Source organism: Lepidochelys olivacea, assembly GCF_965140295.1.
Source record: "Lepidochelys olivacea isolate rLepOli2 genome assembly, chromosome: 21".
NCBI lineage: Eukaryota > Metazoa > Chordata > Testudines > Cheloniidae > Lepidochelys > Lepidochelys olivacea.
The window spans coordinates 8,753,727-8,778,260 of NC_140431.1; the positions used below are offsets into that span (position 1 = coordinate 8,753,727).

The following is a 24,534-nucleotide window of genomic DNA, read 5'->3' on the forward strand; positions in this document are numbered from 1 at the left end:
GCATTGGGGAAACCCAGTTTCTCAACAGCCATTCTCAAAGTTGGTGAGTTCAAAGTTTGATCATCCCATTAAAATGTAGCTATTTTGTGAGCAAATCTTTATTAATTTTTTACTCATCCACTACTTAGGTAAAAGTCAATGGGAGCTTGACTGAATAAGGACCTCCAAATTTGACTGTCAGTGTGTTAAGTATTTGAAACAGAAAATATTATTTTTAGGGTGAATCAAAATTTTGAGCCAGTGAACCTTGAGGAGGAGTCCCTTTCTAAACAAACTTCTAGACTTGTTTGATCTTTTCACTGCATTGAAAGTTGCTTCCCAAAGCTCTGTAATTTGAGGCTCTTATATAGAGAAAAATTACCTAGCTCATTAGTTCGAGTCAGAATAATTACTTGAAGGTTTAACAGGTGTAACGATCAAAACCTTGCTTAGCAGCCAGAGTTCTACCTCATGGCTCGCTGGGTTCAACAGTCTTTGAGTTAAATGAAAAATAGAAAGTTAATATGGAGGCTGTGATACGAACACAATAAAACCCGCATGAAATTCAAAAGTAAGGCTGATTTGTAAGGTTGAATTTTCTGTTAGTTTTCTTACAAAAGTAATATTTGTATGTAATGTGGTATAGAGAAGGATAGTTACTTTTTCCTTCACAGAATGGTAGAAAATGGTAGAAAACTAATTAGAAGATTTGTAATATTGAGTCTGAGCACAAAAAATCAGACTGTATCCATGACCCTTTCCTCTCATAATAGAGTTGTGTATGCTTGATAGAATGTTGTGTTGTGGTTTTTGTTTCCTCCCCCAAATCCCTCGTAGGGTAGTTACTGCAGATGTGGTAGAAGGGAGGAGTTAAAGTGGAGATATGAACCTGGCATTTTGTTATGAAGGGGTGACATGCATGATGAGCCTGATAACTGGTATGAGTGCGTTTGGTAGCAGTGAGCCACTTGCTTTAAGAGTCCAGCCTTATGGATCTTTGAGTCTTACCTAGAAAGTAAGCTCCAACAGAGCTGATGAATGCATTTATCTTGAAGGGTCACAGTCTCAGAGAGAGGCATCCCTCGAGATAGCCAGGTTCCAGCCTATTAAAGGCCTAGAAGATCTGAAAGGTGGTGATTTCTCCAGCAAAAGAAAGGAGCAGGGACAAGTCTGCAGTTTGATCTTCAGATTTGGGAAGAAATTCAGCTCTGTTGTAAACAATAAATGGGAGTTGTGCCTGTATCTATTTGGCTCTGTCTCTACTACAACAAGAAGCAGCATGGAGAAGTAAGTCATCTAAAAATAATTTAACAGCCTCATAAGGTAATATCATGAGTAGTTTCTGCCATGAAAAAAAAGGGCCTCAATGACCTAGCCATATCACGTTCTTTCTCTTCCCCACAGGAAGTTGGCATGGATTGCTGTTGGTTTTATTGGCCCATCCTCTGACTGATCAGACTTGGAACTCTTCGGTCCCTCTGGTATTCTCCAGATCCTAATGGACAGTTGAGTTAGACTCCAGCTATGGCAAAGTGAGTTAATCAGATATTCAATCAGCTAAAAGAACAGGCTCATTTTTGCACGAATTTCTTCTCTAAAATGGAAGAGCAGTCTAGTTAATATTTAGTTCCAGGGACAATTCCAGGGCCACCTCCACCTTTTGGTACCTACATTTATTTCTCTACCTTCCAAAACCATTTTTAATCCCAGTTTTGCATTATGAAAGGAGATGTGTATGATTGAGTACAGATCGTAGGCTCTTTAAGCTAAAGAACTTAATTAAAAATTTCAGAAGTTGATCCTGAACTAGTGGTAACATTTTGCATGGCCCTAAAGAAGATCTGAGTTCGATTTCAGGTCTGAATGTCCCTCTTGGAAGGTGTTCTGCAAGAGCAGTACATTCAGGCCTCATTGACGCTAGAAAGGGTTGTTGATATAGCAATACTGGCAAGCCCTCCTAGTGGAAACGCATCTTATACCAGCAAAATTGTTCTTTTGCTGGCATAGCTGATACCAGTTTGTGGAACAAAGTAAGCTTTATTGGAAAACAGACTTTTTTGCCAGTATAACTGCATCTACACTGGAGCTTTTGCCATTTTGTCAGTTGGGGGTGGGGCGGGGGTGTTATTTTGTTCACACTCCTAATCACTATAGTTACGCTTGCAAAACTTTTAAGTGTAGAGACTTCAGTGTGCATTTTCATTACGTTAACAGCAACTTTTGGCTAAGTGGGCAGCACTGATGGGCTCCAGTGGGGATTTAAAGAAGGTGTGGAGAAAATCTTTGGGACTCTAAGGCCTGGTCTATACTGGGGCGGGCGGTCATCTAAGTTACGCTACTTTCTTAGAAGTCAACGTACTTAGATCCGGTGTCTTCACTGCAGTAAGTCAATGGCTGACGCTCTCCTGTTGACTCCGCCTGCACACCTCACCCTGGTGGAGTACCGGAGTGCGCTCGGTGGTAGATTTTTCACATCTAGACTAGATGCGATAAATCGACCCTCACTGGATCGCTGCCCGTCGATCCAGCGGGTAATGTAGACCATCCCTAAGGGATGAAGAGGCCCCCCGTGTATGGTGTCTAGGAGCTTGAAATTCAATGAGGATTCAGGTCCTGACTGCAGTCATAATATACTTTTTCCTTATTCAGGAGGCTGTTGATAAGCTAGCTGACAAGCGGGGGAAAGTCAGGCTGGTATTTCGCATGGCCACAAATATTTTAAATCTGTAATTTCAGCATCAAAAACTCATAAAGTCAACCGAGCAGTGTCATAGCCATGGGGAAAAGGACTATAATCCTGGTGAAGAGGATTCAGCCACACAGGGAATCTCTTAAAGAGTAACAGATGCCTTGTGGAAAACCCTGATAACAATTACCCTTCAGAATAATTCTTCCTGTGTAACATGTCTTCTGGGATTTTTTTCTTCCCTCTGTAGTGATCTTGAACAAAAAAACAGGATCTTTGTTTTAAGCATTCATCTGCTCCTGCTGCTGTTTCCCTACAGGAGCAGATCAATTCTTAAATATCCTGTTTTAATGCAAATATTCCTGTCTGTAAAGGAAATAAGAGAAATACATAATTTTTGTTGAGACCATTTTATGTATCATAAGATGTCAGAGTCTTTCTTTGAAAAATGGACATAGCTCTAAAAGGGTGTCTGGAACAATAGAGATTGGTTAGCAGAGGGACAGCAATGCAAAATGTGGTGTGCTCAGCCTTTAAGAGGGCTATATTGAAATGGGTTTGAGAGCTAAAGGAATCCCCCTTTTCTGTTTGCCTTTGTGTGATTATTTTCAACCCATAAACTGTCAGCTAAGTTCCTGGTGGATAGCAACTTTGGCCCATAAGATAGCAGCTGTTTCAGCAGGAAAAGATGTGTTATGATATTGTACACTCAGAAGACAAGGTTTCAAACGTAAGCATTTATGAGCTTGTGTTTTAGAGGTGTGACCTTTTGTTCCATGAAGACACAAGGATTTTTTTAAAGCTCCAAATTTATTCTAGCATAACAAAAACAGTTAGAATTGTGTAGTGCCTTCCTCATGTATAAAATAATTTCAAAGACAGCAATCCTTTTCTTAAAGTACTCTCAGCTTCCAGAGTCTAAGGAAAAAAGAGATGCTTTTCATTTTTGTCCCTCATCCGACGCAACACAATCTGCTAAAAGCTTTCTATGGCTCATAAGCCTGTCATTTGCCTAAAGGGGCACACAGGTCATATTTTTACTAAAGTGGAAATTATCAGACTGGGCGGGGGGGGGGGGAGGGCTTTTTAACTGAATTCAGCCCTTTTTGAGTCTGTATAGTTCCTAGAATCTTATGACTTAATAATTTGTCTGGTGCTGTAATATACATATACACTACCTGCATGAAATGAGTTAACAGTCAATTAGCTGCACACCTGAAGAATGGAAGTTGAGAGTGAGGAAGAGGAGGTAAATGTGTTTGGTCACTTACCTTTTAGTCCCTCAAAATCTGGTGGACTTTTCCGCCCTGGTTGTAGGTTCACAGGGTCTCAGTATCTCTGAGAATCTCAGTTCATATTTCTGAATGGAATCAGAATGATTATTTAGGAGGCTCAGCAGTGGAAGTTATTTATCTTGTCAGTGTGAGGCAGGTTTTATCTCTATATCTCCATCCATCCTTCTCAAAAATATCTGCACTTTTCAGGGCAGGAGCACTATTCCCAGTGTCCAGCTGTGCCTTTTCAGATAGAATTTGAGTCCATCCTTAGAGCTTTACTATGTCCCTTTCATTATTGGAATAACTGTGGGTTTGGGGGTTTTTTTAGACTCAGTTTAATATTGATTTGTAATTGAATGAAAAGCACCCAGAATTCCAGTACCACCCACAGCCCCTTCACTTTTAGCTTCTTTCATCCTGGTTTGTATGAATGGCGAAATTCTACAGAGGCCATATTACTAACCTGAAATTCTCAGGTGGAAGTCAAATTAAATAGGATTTTTTTTTTAACACTTCCACACTTCCCTCCTCCCCCATTTTGCAATGGCCACCTTTATTTGAAAATTCTAAGATACCAGCTTTCAGCCCAGAGCAAATTTTTACAGCACAATATGAACTCCCAGAAATTGTTTAACACTAACATGGTTATAATGCACTCCTTTGAGTTAATAAAATAGAGCTCGTTGTGGAAGTTGGCATTAAGGTTGAGTTTTAGTTCATCGCTCTTGTGTTTATGGTTCCAAACTTAAGCTGACTCTTGAAAGCAGAAAGATGTGCATTAGGCCCTGAGATTTGCTAAAGTGTTTTGTACATTGAAATACAGAGGTAAGATAACACTTGCATGAGTTTGTTGCAACTCAGAAAGAATAAACAGAGAGCACTAGTCATCTTGAGGGCCTCTTTGTGTGTGTTATTAGCAAAGTATGTTTCAGAATTGAGCAAGTACTAGGGGTTTGAGTTTTATTTACCAGACTTCTTTGGTGTTTTTCTACTCTGAGTTACAGCAGCTATTTAATTATCTGGTCTGATTGCCCTTCCCCTTTCAAAGATGCAATATAGTCACAATCTTCTGATGCTTTTGCTAATGTTTTTTCTTTTCTTTTCCTTTCTTTTTATTTTTTATTTCTTTGGTAGTTGTATTAATTTGCCTCCAGGCCATTTACTTGGAAATTTGTCATCTTGAATAGAGAGAATCCAGCAATCATTGAACATAGAGCAGACAGCTTTTGAGAAAATATGCTTTAGGTACAGACTAAAAAATTGCTAAGACTGTTACTACTTGTTAGAGATGGGATTTGAAAGCTTATGAATAGCAAGTAAGAGTCTAACTGGGAGAATGGATTTCTGTGCCAAGTGACTAGTCCATGGAGAAAGAAAAGCTGAAAAAAGTGCTTGGTTTTTAACTGAGCAGCCACGTACTGTGAGTCAGCAGATGATTCTGGTGGCCAGTACACCAGTAATTTCAGCAAGATGGATCATAGTGTCTGAACAGAGAGTAGGTGATACTAGCACTAGTTTGTCTGGTATGGATAGCACTCCCTTCTACTGAATGGAATGTTAGATTTACTTAACTGTTTATTAGTTTGTAATAGTCTCACTCCTCTAATGGCTTGAGAACAAAATAGAGGCTATAAATTCTCCTGTGGCTGACTGCTGTGAGGAACTTTCCTTTAGAGGTTTGTGACTTTTTGGAGCAGGTTACTAGTTCTTTCCCCTTCCTCCATGTATGCAGCTAGCTGATGACCCTGTCTCTATTCCTGTGGCCACAGATTGTTACAGAGGAAGGGAGTGTGTTGCTCCTTACTTTGTCTAAATTAACCAATCATACATCTCATTTCTGTCCCCCAAACCCCTGTACCTGACTGACTATGAACCAGGTAGATGGCTTTTTTTTTTTTTTAAGCTCATGTCCATCCCTACTTGTCCAGAAGAACAGGTCAGACCAATGTCAGAGTAATGAGGATTGCAGAAATGAGAACACACCTAACAGTAATCCCGTGGTGTATTCTTGTTCATGCAGTTAAGTTACACTTGGACATTAGGGGGTGCAAGTAAGTTTAAGGCTGGAGGAGAAACAAATGAAGCAGAATTGTATTGCCCAAAGTATAGTACTAAAAATAAATATAAATTAGTGCAATAGAAAAGTCTAATTTGCTATAAATACCAACAAGTGAACTGCACGCATGAACACACGCAAATGCCTTAAGCGCAATAATTCACTAAAGAAAACAGTCTAGATCAATTTCACTTGTAAAATGACTAACAGAAACACCATCTCAGAGAGCCTGGTGCTTTTAGGAAACACCCTCCTGCAGTATTTTCCTATGAATAATGAAATAAAACCAAGCAGTCCGGTCAGCAGAGCTAAAACAATAAGAATATATTGGCTCACTTTCCTTCAAGAAAAGAAACATGTTACTCTATTGCATTTTACAGGAGGCTATCACAAAACTCATCCTTCCTGCTCTGTTTCATTTCCTTTGCAGCAGCGAACAAACAGAATGGGTATGCTTCTCAGTTTGCCAATTACCATTTTAACTGTGAGACGTTTGATAGCTACATGCCCAGTTTTGACAGAATGATAGATTCAGACGTTCAGTATCCATGTACAGTCATAGACGCTCGGCCATTGTATGTGATCCTTGCAAAAGGATTGGTTAAACAATCGGCACACAATTTTAGACACGTTTCTCTCTTTTCTCCCTATTGTCAGCTCCAGTTTGAGAACTTCTGAACGTACGCAGCAGAGGGAAAATTCTGCCGTATAAGACTAAGACTGCATGTTTGAAAAGTAGGCTCCAGTATCAAAGTAAAGGGACAAATTAAAAAAATTTCCATCAGAATTTTAAAATTAGCTGGCCTAATTAGACTCAAATTGAGCCTTGTTTTTCTGTTGTTGGTAGGATTCAAACATGTATCCCCTCCCCGCATTTATTTAAAACAAAAACAAAAAAAAAAACCTTAAGTTAGTATTAATGTAACTCCAGCTCACAGTAGACAGGTGTCTACAACAGCAAAGCTGCCACTGCTCTTTTTTCTTCTTGCCAGTTTCAGTAGGTGGACTAAATCAATGAAAGGGCCATTGAGGGTGAACTTTCCTCCCACCATTAAAGGTGGTCTCCAGGTTGTGGATGAGGGACTTTGGTAGGTTGGTGTAGAGGAACCTTGCTGCTCCCTGCTCAGTACCTTTCCCATGAATAAATGGAGAACTTTCAGTTTCCAGGGCTGTCAGTCCAACACTCCTCATCATTGCTGAATGTTTCTCTCACACACATAAGTTAAAAACAAAACTGTGGCCATTGCCAAATCTGTATAGATTTCTTCAATCTGTTTCCAAATATGTGACACAAACAGGAAAGGTACAATACAAAGGATAATAATATATCCACATGTTCATTTATAAACACGTCTTACATCTAGTCGCTGAAAAATACTTCTCAGATAGTCAGTAAATACTGTTAGAGCAAAACATGGCTAAATGGCTTCATGTTTTTGTATGCTTTAGTGTTACGAGTTAAAGAAACTTTGTTCATTTCCTGCCCTAAATGACCACAAAACATTGCTGTCATGTTCTACCCAGAGGTTGGTGTATTTCAGTGGTGGGTGAAGTTTGTTTTGTCCTTTTAAAAATGCATGAGCAATATCCTGCTCACTCTACATTAACTGTCCATGCTAGTAAGCATTATGGACTGGACAATAAAGGTGAGATCCTTCCCCCTGCTCTCGCCCTTTACAGTGGAGTAGTGTGGTAGGAGTCCCTTGGTGCAGGCACTGTGGAAGACAGCTATAAGGCAGCCTCACACAGAACTTCTCACAAGCCCCAGCCTGGAGGGTGGATTGTTGGGGGTGAGACACAACACTCAGTGCTACAGCACTGGGGAGGTAGGGAAGCCCAGGAAGGCTTCTGTAACTTAGATGGGCCACAAGCTTAGGGTGTGTGCTCTCCAAGCCCTGGGACAGCTCAGGGTTAGTATAGAGCAGGGGTGAGCAGACTACAGCCTGGGGGCTGCATCCGGCCCTTCAGACATTTTAATCAGGCCCTTGAGCTCCTGCCGAGGAGCAGGGTCTAGGGCTTGCCCCGCCCCAGCTCTCCAACTGGGGAGCAGGGTCGGGGGCTTGCCCCACTCAGTGCGTACCATGGCTCCGCGTGGCTCCCAGAAGCAGCAGCATGTTCCCCCCCCCCTCCTCCGGCTCCTATGCGTAAGGGCAGCCAAGGGGCTCCGCATGCTGTCCCCACCCTAAGCACCACCCCCTCAACTCCCATTGGTGCAGGGGTGGCACCTGTGACAGGGCAGCATGCAAAGCCGCCTGGCCATGCCTCCACATAGGAGCCTGAGGGGGGACATGCCGCTGCTTCTGGGAGCTGCATGAGGTAAGCGCCGCACGGAGACTGCACCCCTGACCTCCTCCCATGCCCACACCCTCACCCTCAGCCCTGATCCCCCTCCTGCCCTCCAAACCCGTTGGTCCCAGCCCGGTGCACCCTCCTTCATCCCAAACCCTCATCCCCAGCCCCACCCCCGAGTTCGCACCCCCAGCCGGAGCCCTCACTCCCCCCTCTCCCGCACCCCTGCCCTAGCCCAGAGCCCACTTCCACACACTGAACTCCTCATTTCTGGCCCTGCCACAGAGCCCACGCCCCCAGCCAGAGCCCTCAACCCCTCCCGCACCCCAACCCCAATTTCGTGAGCATACATGGCCCATCATACAATTTCCATACCCATATGTGGCCCTTGGGCTAAAAAGTTTGCCCACCCCTGGTATAGAGCGACTGAAAAAGTGGCTTAAAGCCACCTTAGCCCCTTTTTCCCTGGGACTGTGGGTTTTATGCTATGCTTCTTAGAGATGCAGCAGAGAATTTCACTCCAGGTAAATTACGGGGTTAGGAGGACCCATGTAAGTAAGGAAAGTGGGATTTGGCACCAGTTTTAAGCACTATGGGATCCTTGTAGATTATAGTTGCTCAAACAACAGTTCATGGAACCCTTGCTGGTGGTCCACCAGAGAGCTGGCTAGTTGAGTGGTGCTGGCTTTTTCTTTATTTCCATCTTTTAATGTATTTTTTAGCTGTATTTTAATGAAGTTTAGCACTTCCCCTAGTATCATATCTCCATCCAGAGCAATCACTGCTTTTCAGCTATTCATGAGGCAGGAAAATAGCCCAAGCAGTCAGCAACTGGCAGAGGAGGTGTCTCTCTGAGATAGTGTTTGTTAAAATGAGATCCACAGCATGGAAAAGTTTGAGATGTCCCATGCTAGATAAAAGGTGCCCATAAAACTAAGTTACTGTAATCTTAACAAAAAAGAGCTAACTCGCTTTTTGTTCTAAGTGGTTAAGAAAACATGCTAGGATGTTAACTTTCTGGTATTAAAACAGTCGTTATTCAGTTTATACTAGGCCTACTTATTCAACCATATGACTTAATGTTTGAGAGTTGTGACATTTTAAATTACTTCAGCTCTCTACAGGCTTTGCAATAAGATTAATTATTTTTCCCTGGAACTGTTTGCATCTTCCAGTTTTCTTCTCTTTTTTGTGTTCCTTTAGCTCTGCTCTTTATTTTTCCCCATTACTTTGGTCCATGTTGACTTCATCCTCTCCTCTGAAGTAGGAAGTAGCTGGCAGTTGTTTGTAATAGTTGCATAAAAACAGAGACGGGCTGACCTCTGTCTTCAATTGGGTGCATACAGCTCTTGCTAACTTCATTAATGAGAGTTACCTGCATGTGTCTGTGGGCGAGAACAGGAGCCCCAGACATTGGTGGGTCCCTTCATTACACTTGTTGCTGAGAAACTCATACTTTGAGAACTCAGACCTCAGGAGGAGCATGGCTAACATGAGTCAATAATTCATGATCTGCTCTGAAGAAGGGATTCGACTGCTTCTAGGAAGCAGTTGAAGCTCAGATTATAGTATCTGGCAAGTCTAAATTGCTTTTGGAGATGGGGAGGGCATGTTTAGTGAGCAATGCAGACTTTTCAGACACCCCAGCTGGCTATGCAGACTGCTTTTTAGTTTTGACATGAAAACCAATGTGGTGGAAGAGGGAAAGATTTCATTTGGTAACAGACGCTGAAGGAGGAGTAAACCTGAAAGATGATGTAGTTTTGAGTAAATAAAAACTGTTCCTTTGTTGTCACTTCCAGAGCAGTTACATATAATTGGTATATGCTCCTGGGCCTGCACTCGCAAGAAAATGTGCTATATAAGGAGAAAGGAGGTTGTAATATTACATGCAAAGTTGAGAATATCTGTGTGCCATGAATAACTGCATCTAGCTCTCCAAATGCCTATTTTGCTAAGTGACCACGATTTTAAAAGAATAAAATTATTTTAATAGCAGGAAATCTTACTAGTCCACACAGTAAAAATAAAAGAAACTGTCAAATGCATCTGATGAAGCTCACGAAAGCTTATGCTCAAATAAATTTGTTAGTCTCTAAGGTGCCACAAGTCCTCCTTTTCTTTTTGCGGATACAGACTAACACTGCTGCTACTCTGAAATCTGTCAAAGGCCTTGTAATGCAAACATGGACAGCATGTTTTTATTGTTAAACACTATAGTATGATGCTGTATCTTATTCGTGGCTACATTTTTTGTTTTGTTTTGTTTTTGTTTAAAACCAACCATCTACTGGGATTTCTTGGTTTCTTGGAAAATTGGGGTAATTTTTAAGCCTTTTAAGAATACTGTCTTTTTGAAACCAGTGAAGGAAGCACTTCACTGCTGTTTATAATAAGAAATTCTAGACACTGTTTGAAACAAATTTATTTTGGTAGTAAGGAGCAGTTCTGGGCACCTTTGTGAGGCTTAAGGGTTAAATTCCCAACACTGTCGCATATGGCAGTGAGCAGAATTGCAGATGTTGATGATGCAACATAATTAGTATTCTTTTATGTAAATGAAGGTTGTCAATGTTACCATAGTGTCTACTTTCTTTCGAGCTGGAATCAATGCCACTTAGTCTCACCAAGACTAGACCGGATTATTCCACAATTTTCAGACAAGATTTGAGAGGGAACAGAAGGAAGGAAAGACAGACAGAAAGAGAAATAAGTGGTGGTGGTGGTAGTGGTGGGGAACAGTTTGAACTTATTTATAAATAGACCATTCCCATTCTTTGTTTTTCATTTTATTTCTGAAAGTGCCTTACCAGTTATTTGGCATGTGGGAATGAACTAGCGAAGCCCAAGTAAAAGGCACAGTTAAATCCAGAGCTGTTTTAAACAGCCAGTGAACAAAAAAAGTTACTCTGATGTTTAAGTATCTCTGTTGCAGAGACATACAAATTCTAAAGATGCCACTTGTATTGCTGTTTTCAAATAGAGGAGAACAAAAGATGGAGTGGAAAAGGTTTAACTTCCTCTGAAATCTTCCATCCTTAATATGGTGGTGCTAATAGTAAAGTTTAATTTAAACTTGCATAATAAATTTAAGAGACTCTAAGGCGTATTTTCATGGAGTTGTCAAATGTGCAGTCTGCATACTATTTGTAGTTGGTTGTTACAGTGCTCATCTTAAATGTCCTGGAAAGTATGCTATTTCCTTAGTTGCATTTCAACTGTATTCCCCATAAAATAGCATTCCGAATTTTGAAATAAGGCTTTCTGCATGCCAGTTCTGTAACTGTGTTTTGAATGGTCTGTAACCATGTTGTGTATATTGCTAGTCTCGCTGGATATTATTACTTTGTGTTGTATTGAGGTACTGTGATCACACAATGTGTGTCTGAGGTGAGATCGACTTTTCTTCATTATTACAATAAATAACAACCCTCTTTCTGTCTTAATCTTTCCTCCTCCATTATGGATAGAATGCATTTCACAATCTCCCGCACCCCCCCTCTTTTTCCCATTACGCTTGTTTTATTTTAATATCATCTACATTTGACAACTCTCCATTTATACATTTTTATTGTGAAAAACATATAGGAAACAGAGAGTTTTTCCTGCTGCATAGCCAAAATTAAAGTGGTCACAAGAGGTGTATAAGTTTGCTTAGTTTTCCTGTTGAGATTTTACTATGCCGTATGGTAGGTTATCCACTATGAAAAACTTTTGAAGAAGAGGCTATGTGTGTGATCAGCAGATTTATTGATGATCAGAAAAATGAAATTCTGGAGTACCCTTTTCCATTTGACATTTTGTCACAATCGAGTATTTGGGTTATTAGATGCATTAATGTCATGACTTCCAGCTAATTCTGTTCCTTGTTATGAATACATTCTCTGCGGTAGCTCTTCCCATTAAGGGGATTAATCATGTTCTAAAGCAGCCCTACTATGTTGTTTTTAGTTTGTTTACATGTATCACAGGAATATTCTCTTTCTAGGGCTTTGAAGCTGTGCTGCTTTGTGATGAAGACCTAAGTAGTAATTAAATTCCTGAAGAACTGCCAAGTCTCCTATTGGCTGAAATGGGGATGTTCCAGGCTCTGGTCATTGAGTTGCGAAAAAAAGAATGTTTAAAGATGACACAGTGAGTAGTGAATTGTTTGTTTGTATGTATGTATGTATCTGTCTGACACGTCTTCATCCCAATTTTTCTCCATTTGTGTCCGATCACTGACTGGATTATATAAAAGAAACCATTTTACTAGCATGAAGAACTCTCTGTCGTTATGTTATTTGTAGAACATAACTGAATCATTTATAAAACATATGGATGTAGAAGACACAACTGGAAGCGTGTGGTTCTTTAGTATTCCAGTATCCCTGCTTTGTACTTTATTTAAAAATAGAGTAACTTGGTTGTCTTTTCTTTTGTGTGCAGACATACTCAATTGTGCATTATGTCAGAATGCACAAGTGAAAAATCCTGGAATGTATTTTCTACCTGCAGTTTCTGTGCAAGGCTGTAATATGCAAACAACTTTTTAAAAACAAATATATTGGCCTTAGTTTAGAAGTATAGAGGCAAATCTTTAGCTGATGTAAATTGTTGTAGCCCCATTGAAGTCAATACTGCTATGACAGTTGCACCAGCTGAAGATTTATCCAATGGTTTTTGTAGGGTGAGTCTGTGACTCATATTGCTTGCAAGTCTTCCTTTAAATTAAAGGTTTGCTGAGGAGAATTCAGCGAAAGAGCCAAAAACCAAACCCATATCTGCTCAAATACAATCACAGACACATGTTGCCATAATATGACTGCATAAACTACGTGAGACCTATAAATGCGATGGTTGCATTTCATTTTTTTGTCATGGCTGAATTTTTATATTCAACTTTAGTGAAATATTTGAAACTCTTGCTCCTGCACCGTGCCCAACTCAGAAAAAAAATATTACATGGTGGAAAATGAGAGACTTCAAGAGACCAATAGTGTGATATAGCGCCTTTACCTTTCAGGTTTCATTTCAAATATAGTCCAGTTTGGTCATGACAATTATCTGGCATCTATGTGGCTTTTATGAAAAAAAGTTTTGTAATCTCCATCAAGTTCCTAGTGGACAGGTATGTCTGTCACAAAAACATCTTCACTATTGGCCTTAAAATGGTCCATCTTAAGAGTGCAGGCTCACTAAGGCGTGTTGTCAGCTTGCAGAGGCACTACCTGGGCTGTTGGCAGTAGGTGGATAGTCAGCTTCATTCTTTGGAGTTTGTCAACCCAGTGTCTTTCACTGATACTAAAAATAGCTTTTAAAAATTGCTACCAGAGGTATTTCAGTCTGTGAAAGGAAATACTGTAATTGGAGCTGGCAAGACGTGACACGTCTGTCTTTTTAGGTCTTTTTTTTTTTTTTTAATATATATCTTTACAAAAGAGACATGACTTTAAATTTGTCCTGTGGCTCTAAAATCCTTCTCCTTTTGTCTTGCAAGGGTACAGCAGTGGAGCCTTCTGTAAGACATGGATAGATGCAAACATGTCGGGCGGCTACGACTCGCCCAGGACCATTCTATCCTGAATCCCCAGAAGTGGCACTGCAAAGACTGCCGCACCACGGAGTCTGTATGGGCTTGTCTGAAATGCTCCCACGTGGCCTGTGGAAGGTACCTGGAGGAACACGCACGTAAACACTTTGAAGAGACCAAGCATCCCTTGGCTATGGAAGTTAACGATCTGTATGTGTTTTGTTACCTTTGTGAAGACTATGTCTTGAATGATAATCCTGAGGGTGATTTGAAATTGTTAAGAAGCTCTCTCTCTGCTATTAGAAGTCAGAAGCATGACCCATCAGCAAGAAGTGGGAGGACATTGCGATCAATGGCTTTGGGGGAGGAGGTGTATAGCCATCAAAGGACCCCTCAAGGACAGCCTCAGATGCTCACTGCTCTCTGGCACAGGCGCCAATCTTTGCTAGCAAAAGCACTGCGGACCTGGTTTGATAAGAGTTCTAGAGGCCGGCTAAAACTAGAACAAAAGAAACAAATGGAGGAACTGGAGAGAAAGAAGGAAGCAGCCAGGCAGAGGCGGCAAGAGATGAAACGGAGACTTTTGGAGGAACTGGCAAACACTCCTCCTAGAAAGAGTGCGAGACTTCTGTCTCACGTTCACAGAGAGAATTTGATTCCAAGGAAGTTTAGAGAGATGGCAGCAAGTTCCCCTACCTCAAGGCGAGTGCAGAGCAGCAGATTCAGACAGTTTTATTCCATCCGGCGTAAACCCCTAATGACTCCTGGTGTGACTGGCTTAAGGAATCTGGGAAACACATGCTACATGAACTCAATCCTTCAAGTGCTTAGTCACCTCCAGAAGTTCAGAGAATGTTTTTTGACACTTGACCTCTGTGAAACTGAAGAACTCTTAGCCAAAACCGTGAATGGAAAGTCTAGAATGTCTGGCAAGTTGGCAAATGGATCTGCTGCTAATGAGTCGGGGAGGAATGATAAAATGGGGTCATATGGCAGGCAAAGCTTGCCAGCTGGCTTAAATGGTGGGTCCTCAATAAGCAGGAGTTTAGAACTAATACAGCCCAAGGAACCGAGTTCAAAGCACATTTCTCTCTGTCATGAACTGCACACCCTCTTCAGAGTCATGTGGTCTGGGAAGTGGGCATTAGTGTCTCCATTTGCCATGCTGCACTCCGTGTGGAGTTTGATTCCAGCATTTCGAGGTTATGATCAGCAGGACGCTCAGGAATTTCTCTGTGAGCTGTTGGACAAAGTGCAGCAGGAGCTGGAGTCAGAAGGAACGAAGCGCAGGATTCTCATCCCTTTCTCACAGAGGAAGCTCACCAAGCAAGTCCTGAAGGTGGTGAACACCATTTTTCACGGGCAGCTGCTCAGTCAGGTATGCACATAGCTTATCACTGAAACCAGCTGCTGCTTTCAGTGCCAGGGAGCAGAGGTTCTGTTTTCTGTGGAACCACTGGATATTCAACAGGGCTTAGGTAGGTGACCCTAATGAAGATGGAATTCATTGCAGCACTGTATTAGAGCTGTTAGGGATCTGTTGGCATTTCCAGCATATCATAGAATATCAGGGTTGGAAGAGACCTCAGGAGGTCATCTAGTCCAACCCCCTGCTCAAAGCAGGACCAATCCCCAATTTTTGCCCCAGATCCCAAATGGCCCCCTCAAGGATTGAACTCACAACCCTGGGTTTAGCAGGCCAATGCTCAAACCACTGAGCTATCCCTCCCCCCATATAACCCACATCTAAAGGTATCAGAATTTAGCTATATTTTATCACTTTAAAATGACAAATGCACACAGGGTAGACAAGGCCTCAGCCCTAGTGCAAGTTGGTTTTTGTTTTACACAATGTCTTTATACTTAATTTGGCTTTTTTGTTTTGTTTCTGTGCTCAAAAGAGGGGGAGGGGAGTTGTGGGGAGAGGGCCAGAGAATCCAGTCTTAGTGTCTCAAAAAGAATAAAGTTTGTTTTAAAATGAATATTTGCAGGCATTTTGAGACTGATCTTGAGAGGTGCTGAGCACCCATAACTCTTGTTGATTTCTGTGAGAGTTGCAAGTGCTCTGCATCTCTCAATATCTGGTCCTTTGTGGATGTATTTTCCCCTTGAGTATCTCACGTTACTCCCCAAGGGTCTGATAATAAGAGCTGCTGTGTGTCTTTGCAAGCCCTCAATTACCATTGATGTCAAAGGGCCCTGAAGGTGTTTAGCACTTTTGCAAGAGACACTTTGCAGGATTGGGCCATAAAAATGAACACATGACACTATTATTGTTACTACCATTTTTTTTCCCAGTGCTGGTTATCTTGAATTAGCATTAATAGAAACTATTTGCATATTAAAGAAGAATATATATACCCTTTAGACCTCTATTTAGATGTGGGCGTTGGGTTTTCTGGTGAGCAAGGGTTAATTTAAAATCACTGTTCATTTTGAAAGGTGTCTATGGTGCACATACTCTTCATACCCTTTTTTTTTACTAAATGTTCTGTGTTCAGAAACATCATCCTAGTTGTTTAATACTGTTCAATACATGTCTAGAGTCATAGATGTAGCCACAGTGTTTAAGACTTCTGTATTAACAACTCTTTATGGAGTTATATGCAATGTGTGTGATGGAATATATTTTGAGCCATTTTATTTGTTATGCTTCTCCTGCCAAGAGTTTATTATATATATGTGACAATGCAACTCCCATTTACACATCACATCTTTCATCCAAGGTTCCCCCAGGGTGCTTTACAAATATTCTTTCATTAAGCCTCATCTGAGGCTTTACGCTTTATGGATGGATAAACTGAGATACACAGCCATGCAGCGTCTTGCCTAAAGTCTCTCACAGCAAGTGACGGAGCTCAAAATAAAACGCAGAAGTCTTCCCTCTCGGTCCCTTGCTTTAACTGCTAGTCATCACTCCCTCTGACCAATTACATTTGCCCTTGAGTAAGTGAACATACCTCAAGGTCAAGAAATCTTTTTTTTTTCATAAAGATCATTTTCCAGCTCGGAAAACTGAGTAGAACCCAGAGTAACACCAAACCTGCATGCATATACTCTCCTCCCCTTTCTCTCTCTGCATGCCCCTGCCTGCTGCTGCCTTAGTTTTAGTTTTAACTTTGCTGCAATTTGTTATTGGTCAGCACCATTTTGCAGGACATGAGGAACAGTGTGCATTTGAGCTCCCTCCTCCACACTACCAGAGCAGAGCATGAGTGATTTCATAGGGCTAGTGCATGAAACAGGAACTGAAACTGACCATAACAACGAAAGTGAGTATAGATGGTATTCTTGAATCCACAAGTGAACAAAGAGAAGAAATGGTGAGAATTGGGCCCTAAATGTTAACATGAATTCTTTGTATTGTTATGAGCTGGGTGAAACCTTATTATGGGTTGAGTTAAAACCCCTTTAAATTAATGTGTGACTGTGCCCTTCCGTTAAGATAGTTGTAAGAAACACTTGAGGGGCCACACCTAAAACAAGGCCTAATAGAATCTGCTCAGAAACTAACACCATGTGGTGTGGGGGAGAGGGTGGTTCCACTGGGTATTGTGACCAGGAGTAAAGGGGTTGGATGTGTGAGTGAGAGAGAGAATGAGTGAGTGTGAGGGAAAACAGAAGACACAGATACTAAGAACAGAGAGAGAGGGAGAGGGCATGGCTACACTTGCAGATGTGCTTTGAGTTAAACCAGCCTTTGCAGAGCGCAGTGGGGAAAGCGCTGCAATCTGTCCACACTGACAGCTACAGGTGCACTGGCGTGGCCACATTAGCAGCTCTTACAACAGCCACAAAGAGCAGTGCATTGTAGTAGCTATCCCAGCATGCAAGTGGCTGCAACATGCTTTTCAAATGTGGGGGAGTGGACTGGAGTGTGACAGGGAGTGTGTTGTGTGTATGTGGGGGAGAGAGTGGGTTTTGGGGGGGGCTGAGAGCATGTCCGCATGCTGTCTTGTAAGTTCAGAGAGCAGCAGACCTCCCCCCCCACCACACACACACACACACAGCATCCCACAGTAATGGTTGCTTTGTCTCGGAGCACGTAAGCAGCTGGCTGTCAGAAACGGAGCTTTCAAAGGGCATATCCGCATTCCTACAGCAAGTTCAAAACAATGAGAAGAGTGGCCACTTGATTTAAGGGGATTATGGGACGTTTCTGGAGGCTGATCAGAGCGCAGTAATGCAACACTTCATTCACACTGATGCCCGGGCGTTTCAGCGAAGGTGCAACAAGCGTTAATCTCGCTGAGGTGGAGTACCAGGAGCGCTCTAGCCATGGAGTCAGAGCGCTCTACGTGCCTTGCCAGTGTGGACGGGTAGTGAGGTAGGGCGCCCGGGGCTGCTTTAATGCGCTCTAACTCGCAAGTGTAGCCAAGCCAAGAGGTAGCTGGTGAGCCCAGTGTGACCCTGGAAAAGCTAGAGAGAGCGCTTTTGGCTCTGTTGGCTAGAGGTTTGGGGCTGTAAGCTAAGGGCATGTCTTCGCTAGCAACATTAAAGCGCTGCCATGTAGTCACAGCACCAGCTTTCCCAGCCTATAAAAAAACCCACCTCCACGAGGGGAGTAGCTACCAGTGCTGGTGCACTGTCTACACTGCCACTTTACAGTGCGGAAACTTGCAGCACTCGGGGATGTTTTTTTTCACACCCCTGAACAAGAAGGTTGCAGCGCTGTAAAGTGGCAGTGTAGACAAGGCCTAAGAAACTTGTCTTGTTTTTGGTTCCTTCTGCATTTGGAGAAGCAGAACTTTGTACGTTCCTTGTAAATAAACAAGATCGGATCAAAGAAATACTTGACTACCACTGATTTCTCCTCCTAATGGGAACATTTCCAGGGCCCTGAACTTTGACTAGCCACTTGGGTCAAAAAGGGGCGACAGTATTAGAAAATAGTTCAGAACTATTGAGACATGTATAATAATACTTTGCAGTTATATAGCACTTTTCAGCTGAGGATCTCAAAGCACGCTACAAAGATAAGTATCATCCCCATATACATTGTGAAAGAGCTGTAGAGAGGTTTAATGACTTGACCAAAATCACACAATGAGTCATGGTCAGTATTGGGAATAGAACCCGTTTCTCTGGACTGCCAGCCCAATTTCCTGTCCACTGGACTGGATTGCCACACGGGCATAACCAAACAATTCTTTGGCCCACGTGAATATAAATGCCTATACTGTAGGTATGTGTACACATAACATCATTTGTGTATAAACCTTTCCTTTCCAGGTCACCTGCATAACATGCAACTACAAATCCAACACCATTGAGCCCTTCTGGGATCTTTCCCTGGAATTCCCTGAACGCTATCACTCTATTGAGAAAGGGATTGTCCCCGTTAACCAGACAGAGTGCATGCTGACAGAAATGTTGGCCAAGTTCACAGAAACAGAAGCTCTGGAAGGGAGGATATATGCGTGTGACCAATGCAACAGTAAGTGAAGTGCTGATGCTTTACCTGCAGCTTAGATACACTGTCCATTGTTCCGGGTAAGAGATGTTCATAGTGCACTTTTGTGTGTGTGTGTAAATCTAAAAATTGGTACCTCGATGCATGTGTGAGAGAGGGGTGTGTTTGTTATATTTTTTAAAAAAATACCCACACCCTTCATCACTACTCTGTTCTGGTGCAGGTTCTTCCTGTTGATAGCTTCTGCACCTTCTGTGTACCAGTTCAGAACTGACCAGGTGCTCCCTTTATCATTCCTTACATTCAGCAGCACAGATTGCTAAGAATATATTTTGACCCCATCTATAACTGCTCCCTCCTACTATGACTTTCTTTAGTTGGTTGCTTCCTCTGCCCCACTTAAATCGGTCACAGTAATTTTGGGGGGGAGAGGTGAGATTGTGGAGGCAGGTACAAAAGGAAGTTTATCATCTTCTTTTCTTCCCTGTCATGGCAGAAATGAACAAACTATCCTGGCCAGGTGTGTTGTTGTTTGTCCTGCAGTATGTGAGTTTTAGTGTAGTCTTGGTAAGTTGCAGTGTAGGCTTAGCATCATGTCTCCTTCAGGCACTGTAGACTTGAGCATTTTTGTCTCTGCAGCTGTAGCTTTCAGGCAAAGAGTTCTAAAGGGCCACCATGTCAGAGAAAAGGTGCTGCCTTTCTTTGTGACTAGTAGGTGTCTTTACCAATGAGCTGAAATTGCTATTTGACTCTCAAATTAGTGTATTTTCTGTTAAGTGAACATGTGCATCTCACTACTCTCATTTAGAATATATCTCTTGTTAGCTTTCGTGGTGGTCTGAGGATTAATATTAGGGCTGGATGAATACTGCAGAAAACTTTCCAAGAACATTTGCTTACGTTTTTGAACGAAGTAATTTTGAGCTTGTGAATAATCATGTGGTTTAGTTGTACTGGCACCCACATTCACCAAAACTGAATTTCAAATTCTGACACGTGATTATTTATGATGGCGTCGTCATATGTTCATCCAGTTGGGAGGAAACAGAGTGACTTATTTGACCTGTCACAACTAATCAGCACAGCTGAAATAGCAAACATTTGTGTGGAGTGATTTGCAATCAGTATTTTTAATCACAAATTTATTAAATACTTTCAGATGATAAAATCTGAGGAAATAGCCATCTGCTTGTGGATAGTCTATAAGCAAAAGAGGGAACTAATTTCATCAGCTAAATTATTTGCTGTGAATCATTCACACAAATCTGATCAGTATTGTTCAGTTTGGCTTGTGTCTTAGCCTTGTATTCTGCAGTTCTTGTTTGTGCAGACCTAAAGTTTGCTGATGTAAAGTTTGCCGATTATAATTGAATCGGATAAGGAAGCATTAACTGAAAAAAGCAAGTCCTAGTGGGAGGCAGCAGTCCTACCAGTAGATGCCAAAAATCATTGGTGGTACTGCTTGTCAGAAGTGATAAAGAGAAGGAGCAACCCATCTGTTCCGAATTGGTTCAGTGAGATGCAGAAATCCACTTAACAGGTACATTTCTTATTGGAAGCTCTGGCTGTCACCTGTCCATTTTTTTTTTTCTTCCCTTTTTCTAAGCTGTGTCCTCTGTGCCCTGGTGAAGTTGACAGGTTCCGATTAGGAAAAAAAGACACCCCCCACACACTTTTATCCCATCTTTTGTCGATAAATTTTAAAATAGTCTTTACCCTGGAGTAAACTTGCTTCCGTATGCAGGCACACTTCCCTTCTGCCCTACCAGGCTTGGTATCTTGTTGAAAGCTCTCATCTCTAACTTGATTCATATGAATCTCATCCTCCTCCCTCGCCCCCACCCCCCGCCCCCAAAGATAGTGAAGTGCAGGATTTACTTGCTCTATCTATGCAATATAAGTGAGTCAAATCAGTCTGTCAGTAGAACACAGTGCCAGATTTTGCAAGCTGATATTCAGTCCTTTTGGATGGAGGTAAAAACAAAAATGTTGAAGACAGAAATGGATTGTGTGGGGTGTTGCATACAATGCTTTAGCTCTAGTGATTTCCAAAAACAAACAAATAAATACACCTTTCCTTCCTCCCCCCAGCCCTTGGTAATCAAAAATTGTTTCAATATTTGCTGTTTTACATTTTTTTTTTTTTTGAAAAGCAACATAAAATATCTCACCTCAGTCTCTTGAGAAACCACGCGTCAGACATTTAAGATAGACTGTGCTGCATAAAGCCAACTAGCCAACATGACTGTATGCGATACTCCTTCCTTGTTTGAATGCTGAGTTACAGAGGAGGCTGAGTTAGCAAAGGTCTGTTATGAAGCAGTTATCTCTGTATTCTCTTTATGAAAAAATGAAGCGCACATTTCAGAACCTTTGCTTTCAGTGGGTGGGGGTGGAGGTGTTTGCTAGATATATAATAGAGTGGCTTTTTATTTTATTTTATTTTTGCCTTGAAACTACTTTCCCTCCGCCTCAGTTTGTTAGCAACTCGCTTAAACATGAAAATGATAGCCCATTGGGAAACACGTGACATTTGTTCTTTGTTGTTTATGGTTAAACGTGGGATACATCGCTTTCTATAAGGATTAATTAGTAGAACACAAGCAGAGTTAATAAAAATTGGTTAATTTTTTAGATACAAATTCTGAATTCCTTACTTGGCTTTTACAAAATCCTGATGCAATAAAGGCAACAGTTTTGCCTGCGCAATTATGTGAGTAAATATGGAGAGGCAATCATCAGGATTTGCCCCTTCATTGTAGTTTAATTCAAACCTGTTTAAGGTGAAGTACAAAGAACGTTTTTAGAATGTAGCTTTTTATAATTTTGTTCTCTCCCATCAAAGAGAGCTACTTCTACAGGGTTTATGGGGACAGTTATATTTTTAATTTAATAACAAATCTGCTAGTTGATAGAATGTAAATAGTGGCTAAGAATCCTTTTGATTCTTTTACTGTTCGTTCTCAGATTGCTTTCGTTGTTGGCAACGTGTTGATTATGGCACCTTCATTGTACTGTAATCTGTGCTCTGCAGTGGTAGCTCCACTCAGCACTGTAACAAATCACTCCAATTAGAATAAATTATTTTATTCTTGTTGATTGTACTTTATGGCGTGGATTACAACACTCCAAAGTGAGAATCCATGTCTGCAAACTCTGGGCTCAAGGCAGCGTAAGGAGCCACCTCTTAATTTTACATTCCTGTTAGTGATCAAAATTTTACTTAAAAAATAGCAAATAGAAGTTGACAGTGAGTGGTTGTGGAGATGAGAACTTAAGGGCCTCTGTTTTCCATTTGCTCACCCAAGCCGCACACCTTACTACCCCTTTGCTTTTATTCTCCCACTCTCTCCATTCTTTCCCTTGTGGACCCCTACACACGAAACTGCGTCTTTGATCTGGTCACCAGGCCTTCCCCCTCTTCTCTTTCAAGTGGCTTCTTAAAACACCCCTTTTCCATTTAGCCATATACACTTTACTCTCCCCCTCACAGTCACAAGTGAAAAATCTTCCAGATACGCACATTGCTAACCCACAGTAACCACATGATCTTTCCATAGTAACCCTTGTCCTCACAATATTTGTTGCAATTTCTTGTCAAACTATCTTAACTTAGACTATCAGCTCTTCAGCACAGGAACGCTGTCTTTTATCTGCCTGTAAAGCTCCGTACACAGTTCTGGTGCTGTATTTAAAAAAAAAAAATATCCACAATGCTTTTTCAATAACTTGGGGACAACCTAGCATTATTTAACATTGAAACTGGCTGTATGCTCTGTGGTCCCAGCCATCTCTTTATCAGCCCTGTTGTACATCGCAGTGTGAAATGTTAACAGAAGCAGCCTGAAACTGATAACTGAAGGCATGAAGATTATAAGCAGCACAAAAATGTGAAGTTGTGAATATTTTAAACAGCATGGTTTACCATTCCAACAAATCCATGGGGTTGGAATCCTCCTGCTTAGAAGTTGCAGATGCAGGTGTTTGTAAGCAAAACTTCCCCTGGTGTACCTCTATCCTTATTCACTTTGTATTTCGCTGGTAAGTCTTTGCTGTGAGCTGACCTGACTAAAAAGGAAGAAGGAAGGGTTTGTCATGTGCCGCTTCCTCTTTTGAAGACAATTTACAACTCAACCTACGTTTTATGCCTTTCTTAAACTTTTTGTAGGCAAACGACGGAAGTCTTCTCCTAAACCTCTTGTTTTGAGTGAAGCTAAAAAGCAGTTAATGATCTACAGACTACCTCAGGTCCTCCGGCTGCACCTTAAACGATTCAGGTGAGTTTTGCGGGCCACAGGTAGTGTTTAGCAAGGGAAATAGTTGCATGGAAAAGATGTGCTACCTTCTTTTTGGACATGAGTGGTTCATACACACTATGAAATTATCTTATTTCCTGCATCGTGTAAGCAAATAAAACATCTTACACGCAGCAAATGTTTAATTCACAGTACAGGTGGCTTGTGTACTCAGCGTAGTGTTCTTATTAAAATGGGTATCTTGCTCTTAGGCTACATTTCCGCTTCAAGCTAGGGGGGTGATTCCCCTGCTCATGTACACATGCTTGTGGTAGCTCTCATTGAGCCAGCACAAGTATAAATAACAGTGCAGCCGCAGTGGCATGGGTAATGGGGGCACAACTGAGCCATGCCAAGTACAAACCCACCTGAAACTGGCAAATATGTACTTGGCTCGGCTCACCCGTGCTTTTATTGCCACTACTCATGCTATTGTGGCTGAACTGCTATTTATATTTGGACTATCCTGATGAGAGCTAGTGTGAAAGTGTGTACACGGGCTGGAGAATCACACCCCTACCTCTGTTGTATAGACATAGCCTTAATGTTTTTGCAAATACAAATACTGGTCAACGTGTGTAAATATTAATATAGTACAACTATGTATCCTTTGTGCAGTGCATTCAATGCCTGCCTCAGTTTGCAGCAGCCTGAAACAGCTCCAAATTGACTCTATTCATTCAATGGAGTTTCTGATTATGACCGTTTTAAATATCAACATTAATATCTATTAAGCCCTGGTAAAAGTGGGGATAATCATGAAAAGTTGCAGTCTATTGAGAGTAGCATCTCATTTTGGAAACACGGTGGTAGGTTTTCATCTATGGAACTTGCTCCCCCTGGTAATTTATCTGACCCCCACTTTTGCCACTTCTAGGTCATGTTTTTGTTCTGTTTTTTCCATAATATAACAGATGCTGAAACTACGGTTGGAAAGTGTCTTTTTGACTGATAAACCCAGCCCTAGTGTACTTGTTATGGGGGAGTATGCTTCGTATTTGGGGAAGTTTATATCCATAACTGAATC

At 41.5% G+C, this 24,534-nt stretch overlaps 1 protein-coding gene across 2 annotated transcripts in view; it reads left to right on the top strand.

Moving 5' to 3' along the window:
- USP49 (ubiquitin specific peptidase 49) overlaps positions 1-24,534 on the top strand; it is a 61,374-nt gene that overhangs the window by 25,807 nt on the left and 11,033 nt on the right. The window contains exons 1-6 of one of the 2 annotated variants that reach the window (XM_084610945.1): positions 1,162-1,266; positions 1,384-1,511; positions 12,276-12,421; positions 13,767-15,177; positions 19,032-19,236; positions 23,381-23,489. In XM_084610945.1, the coding sequence (XP_084467071.1) occupies positions 13,795-15,177; positions 19,032-19,236; positions 23,381-23,489 (1,697 nt within the window). In that variant the 5' untranslated portion in view covers positions 1,162-1,266; positions 1,384-1,511; positions 12,276-12,421; positions 13,767-13,794. Of the gene's footprint in view, positions 1-1,161; positions 1,267-1,383; positions 1,512-12,275; positions 12,422-13,766; positions 15,178-19,031; positions 19,237-23,380; positions 23,490-24,534 lie in introns of those variants that run through there. The other variant, XM_084610946.1, reaches the window with a different exon arrangement.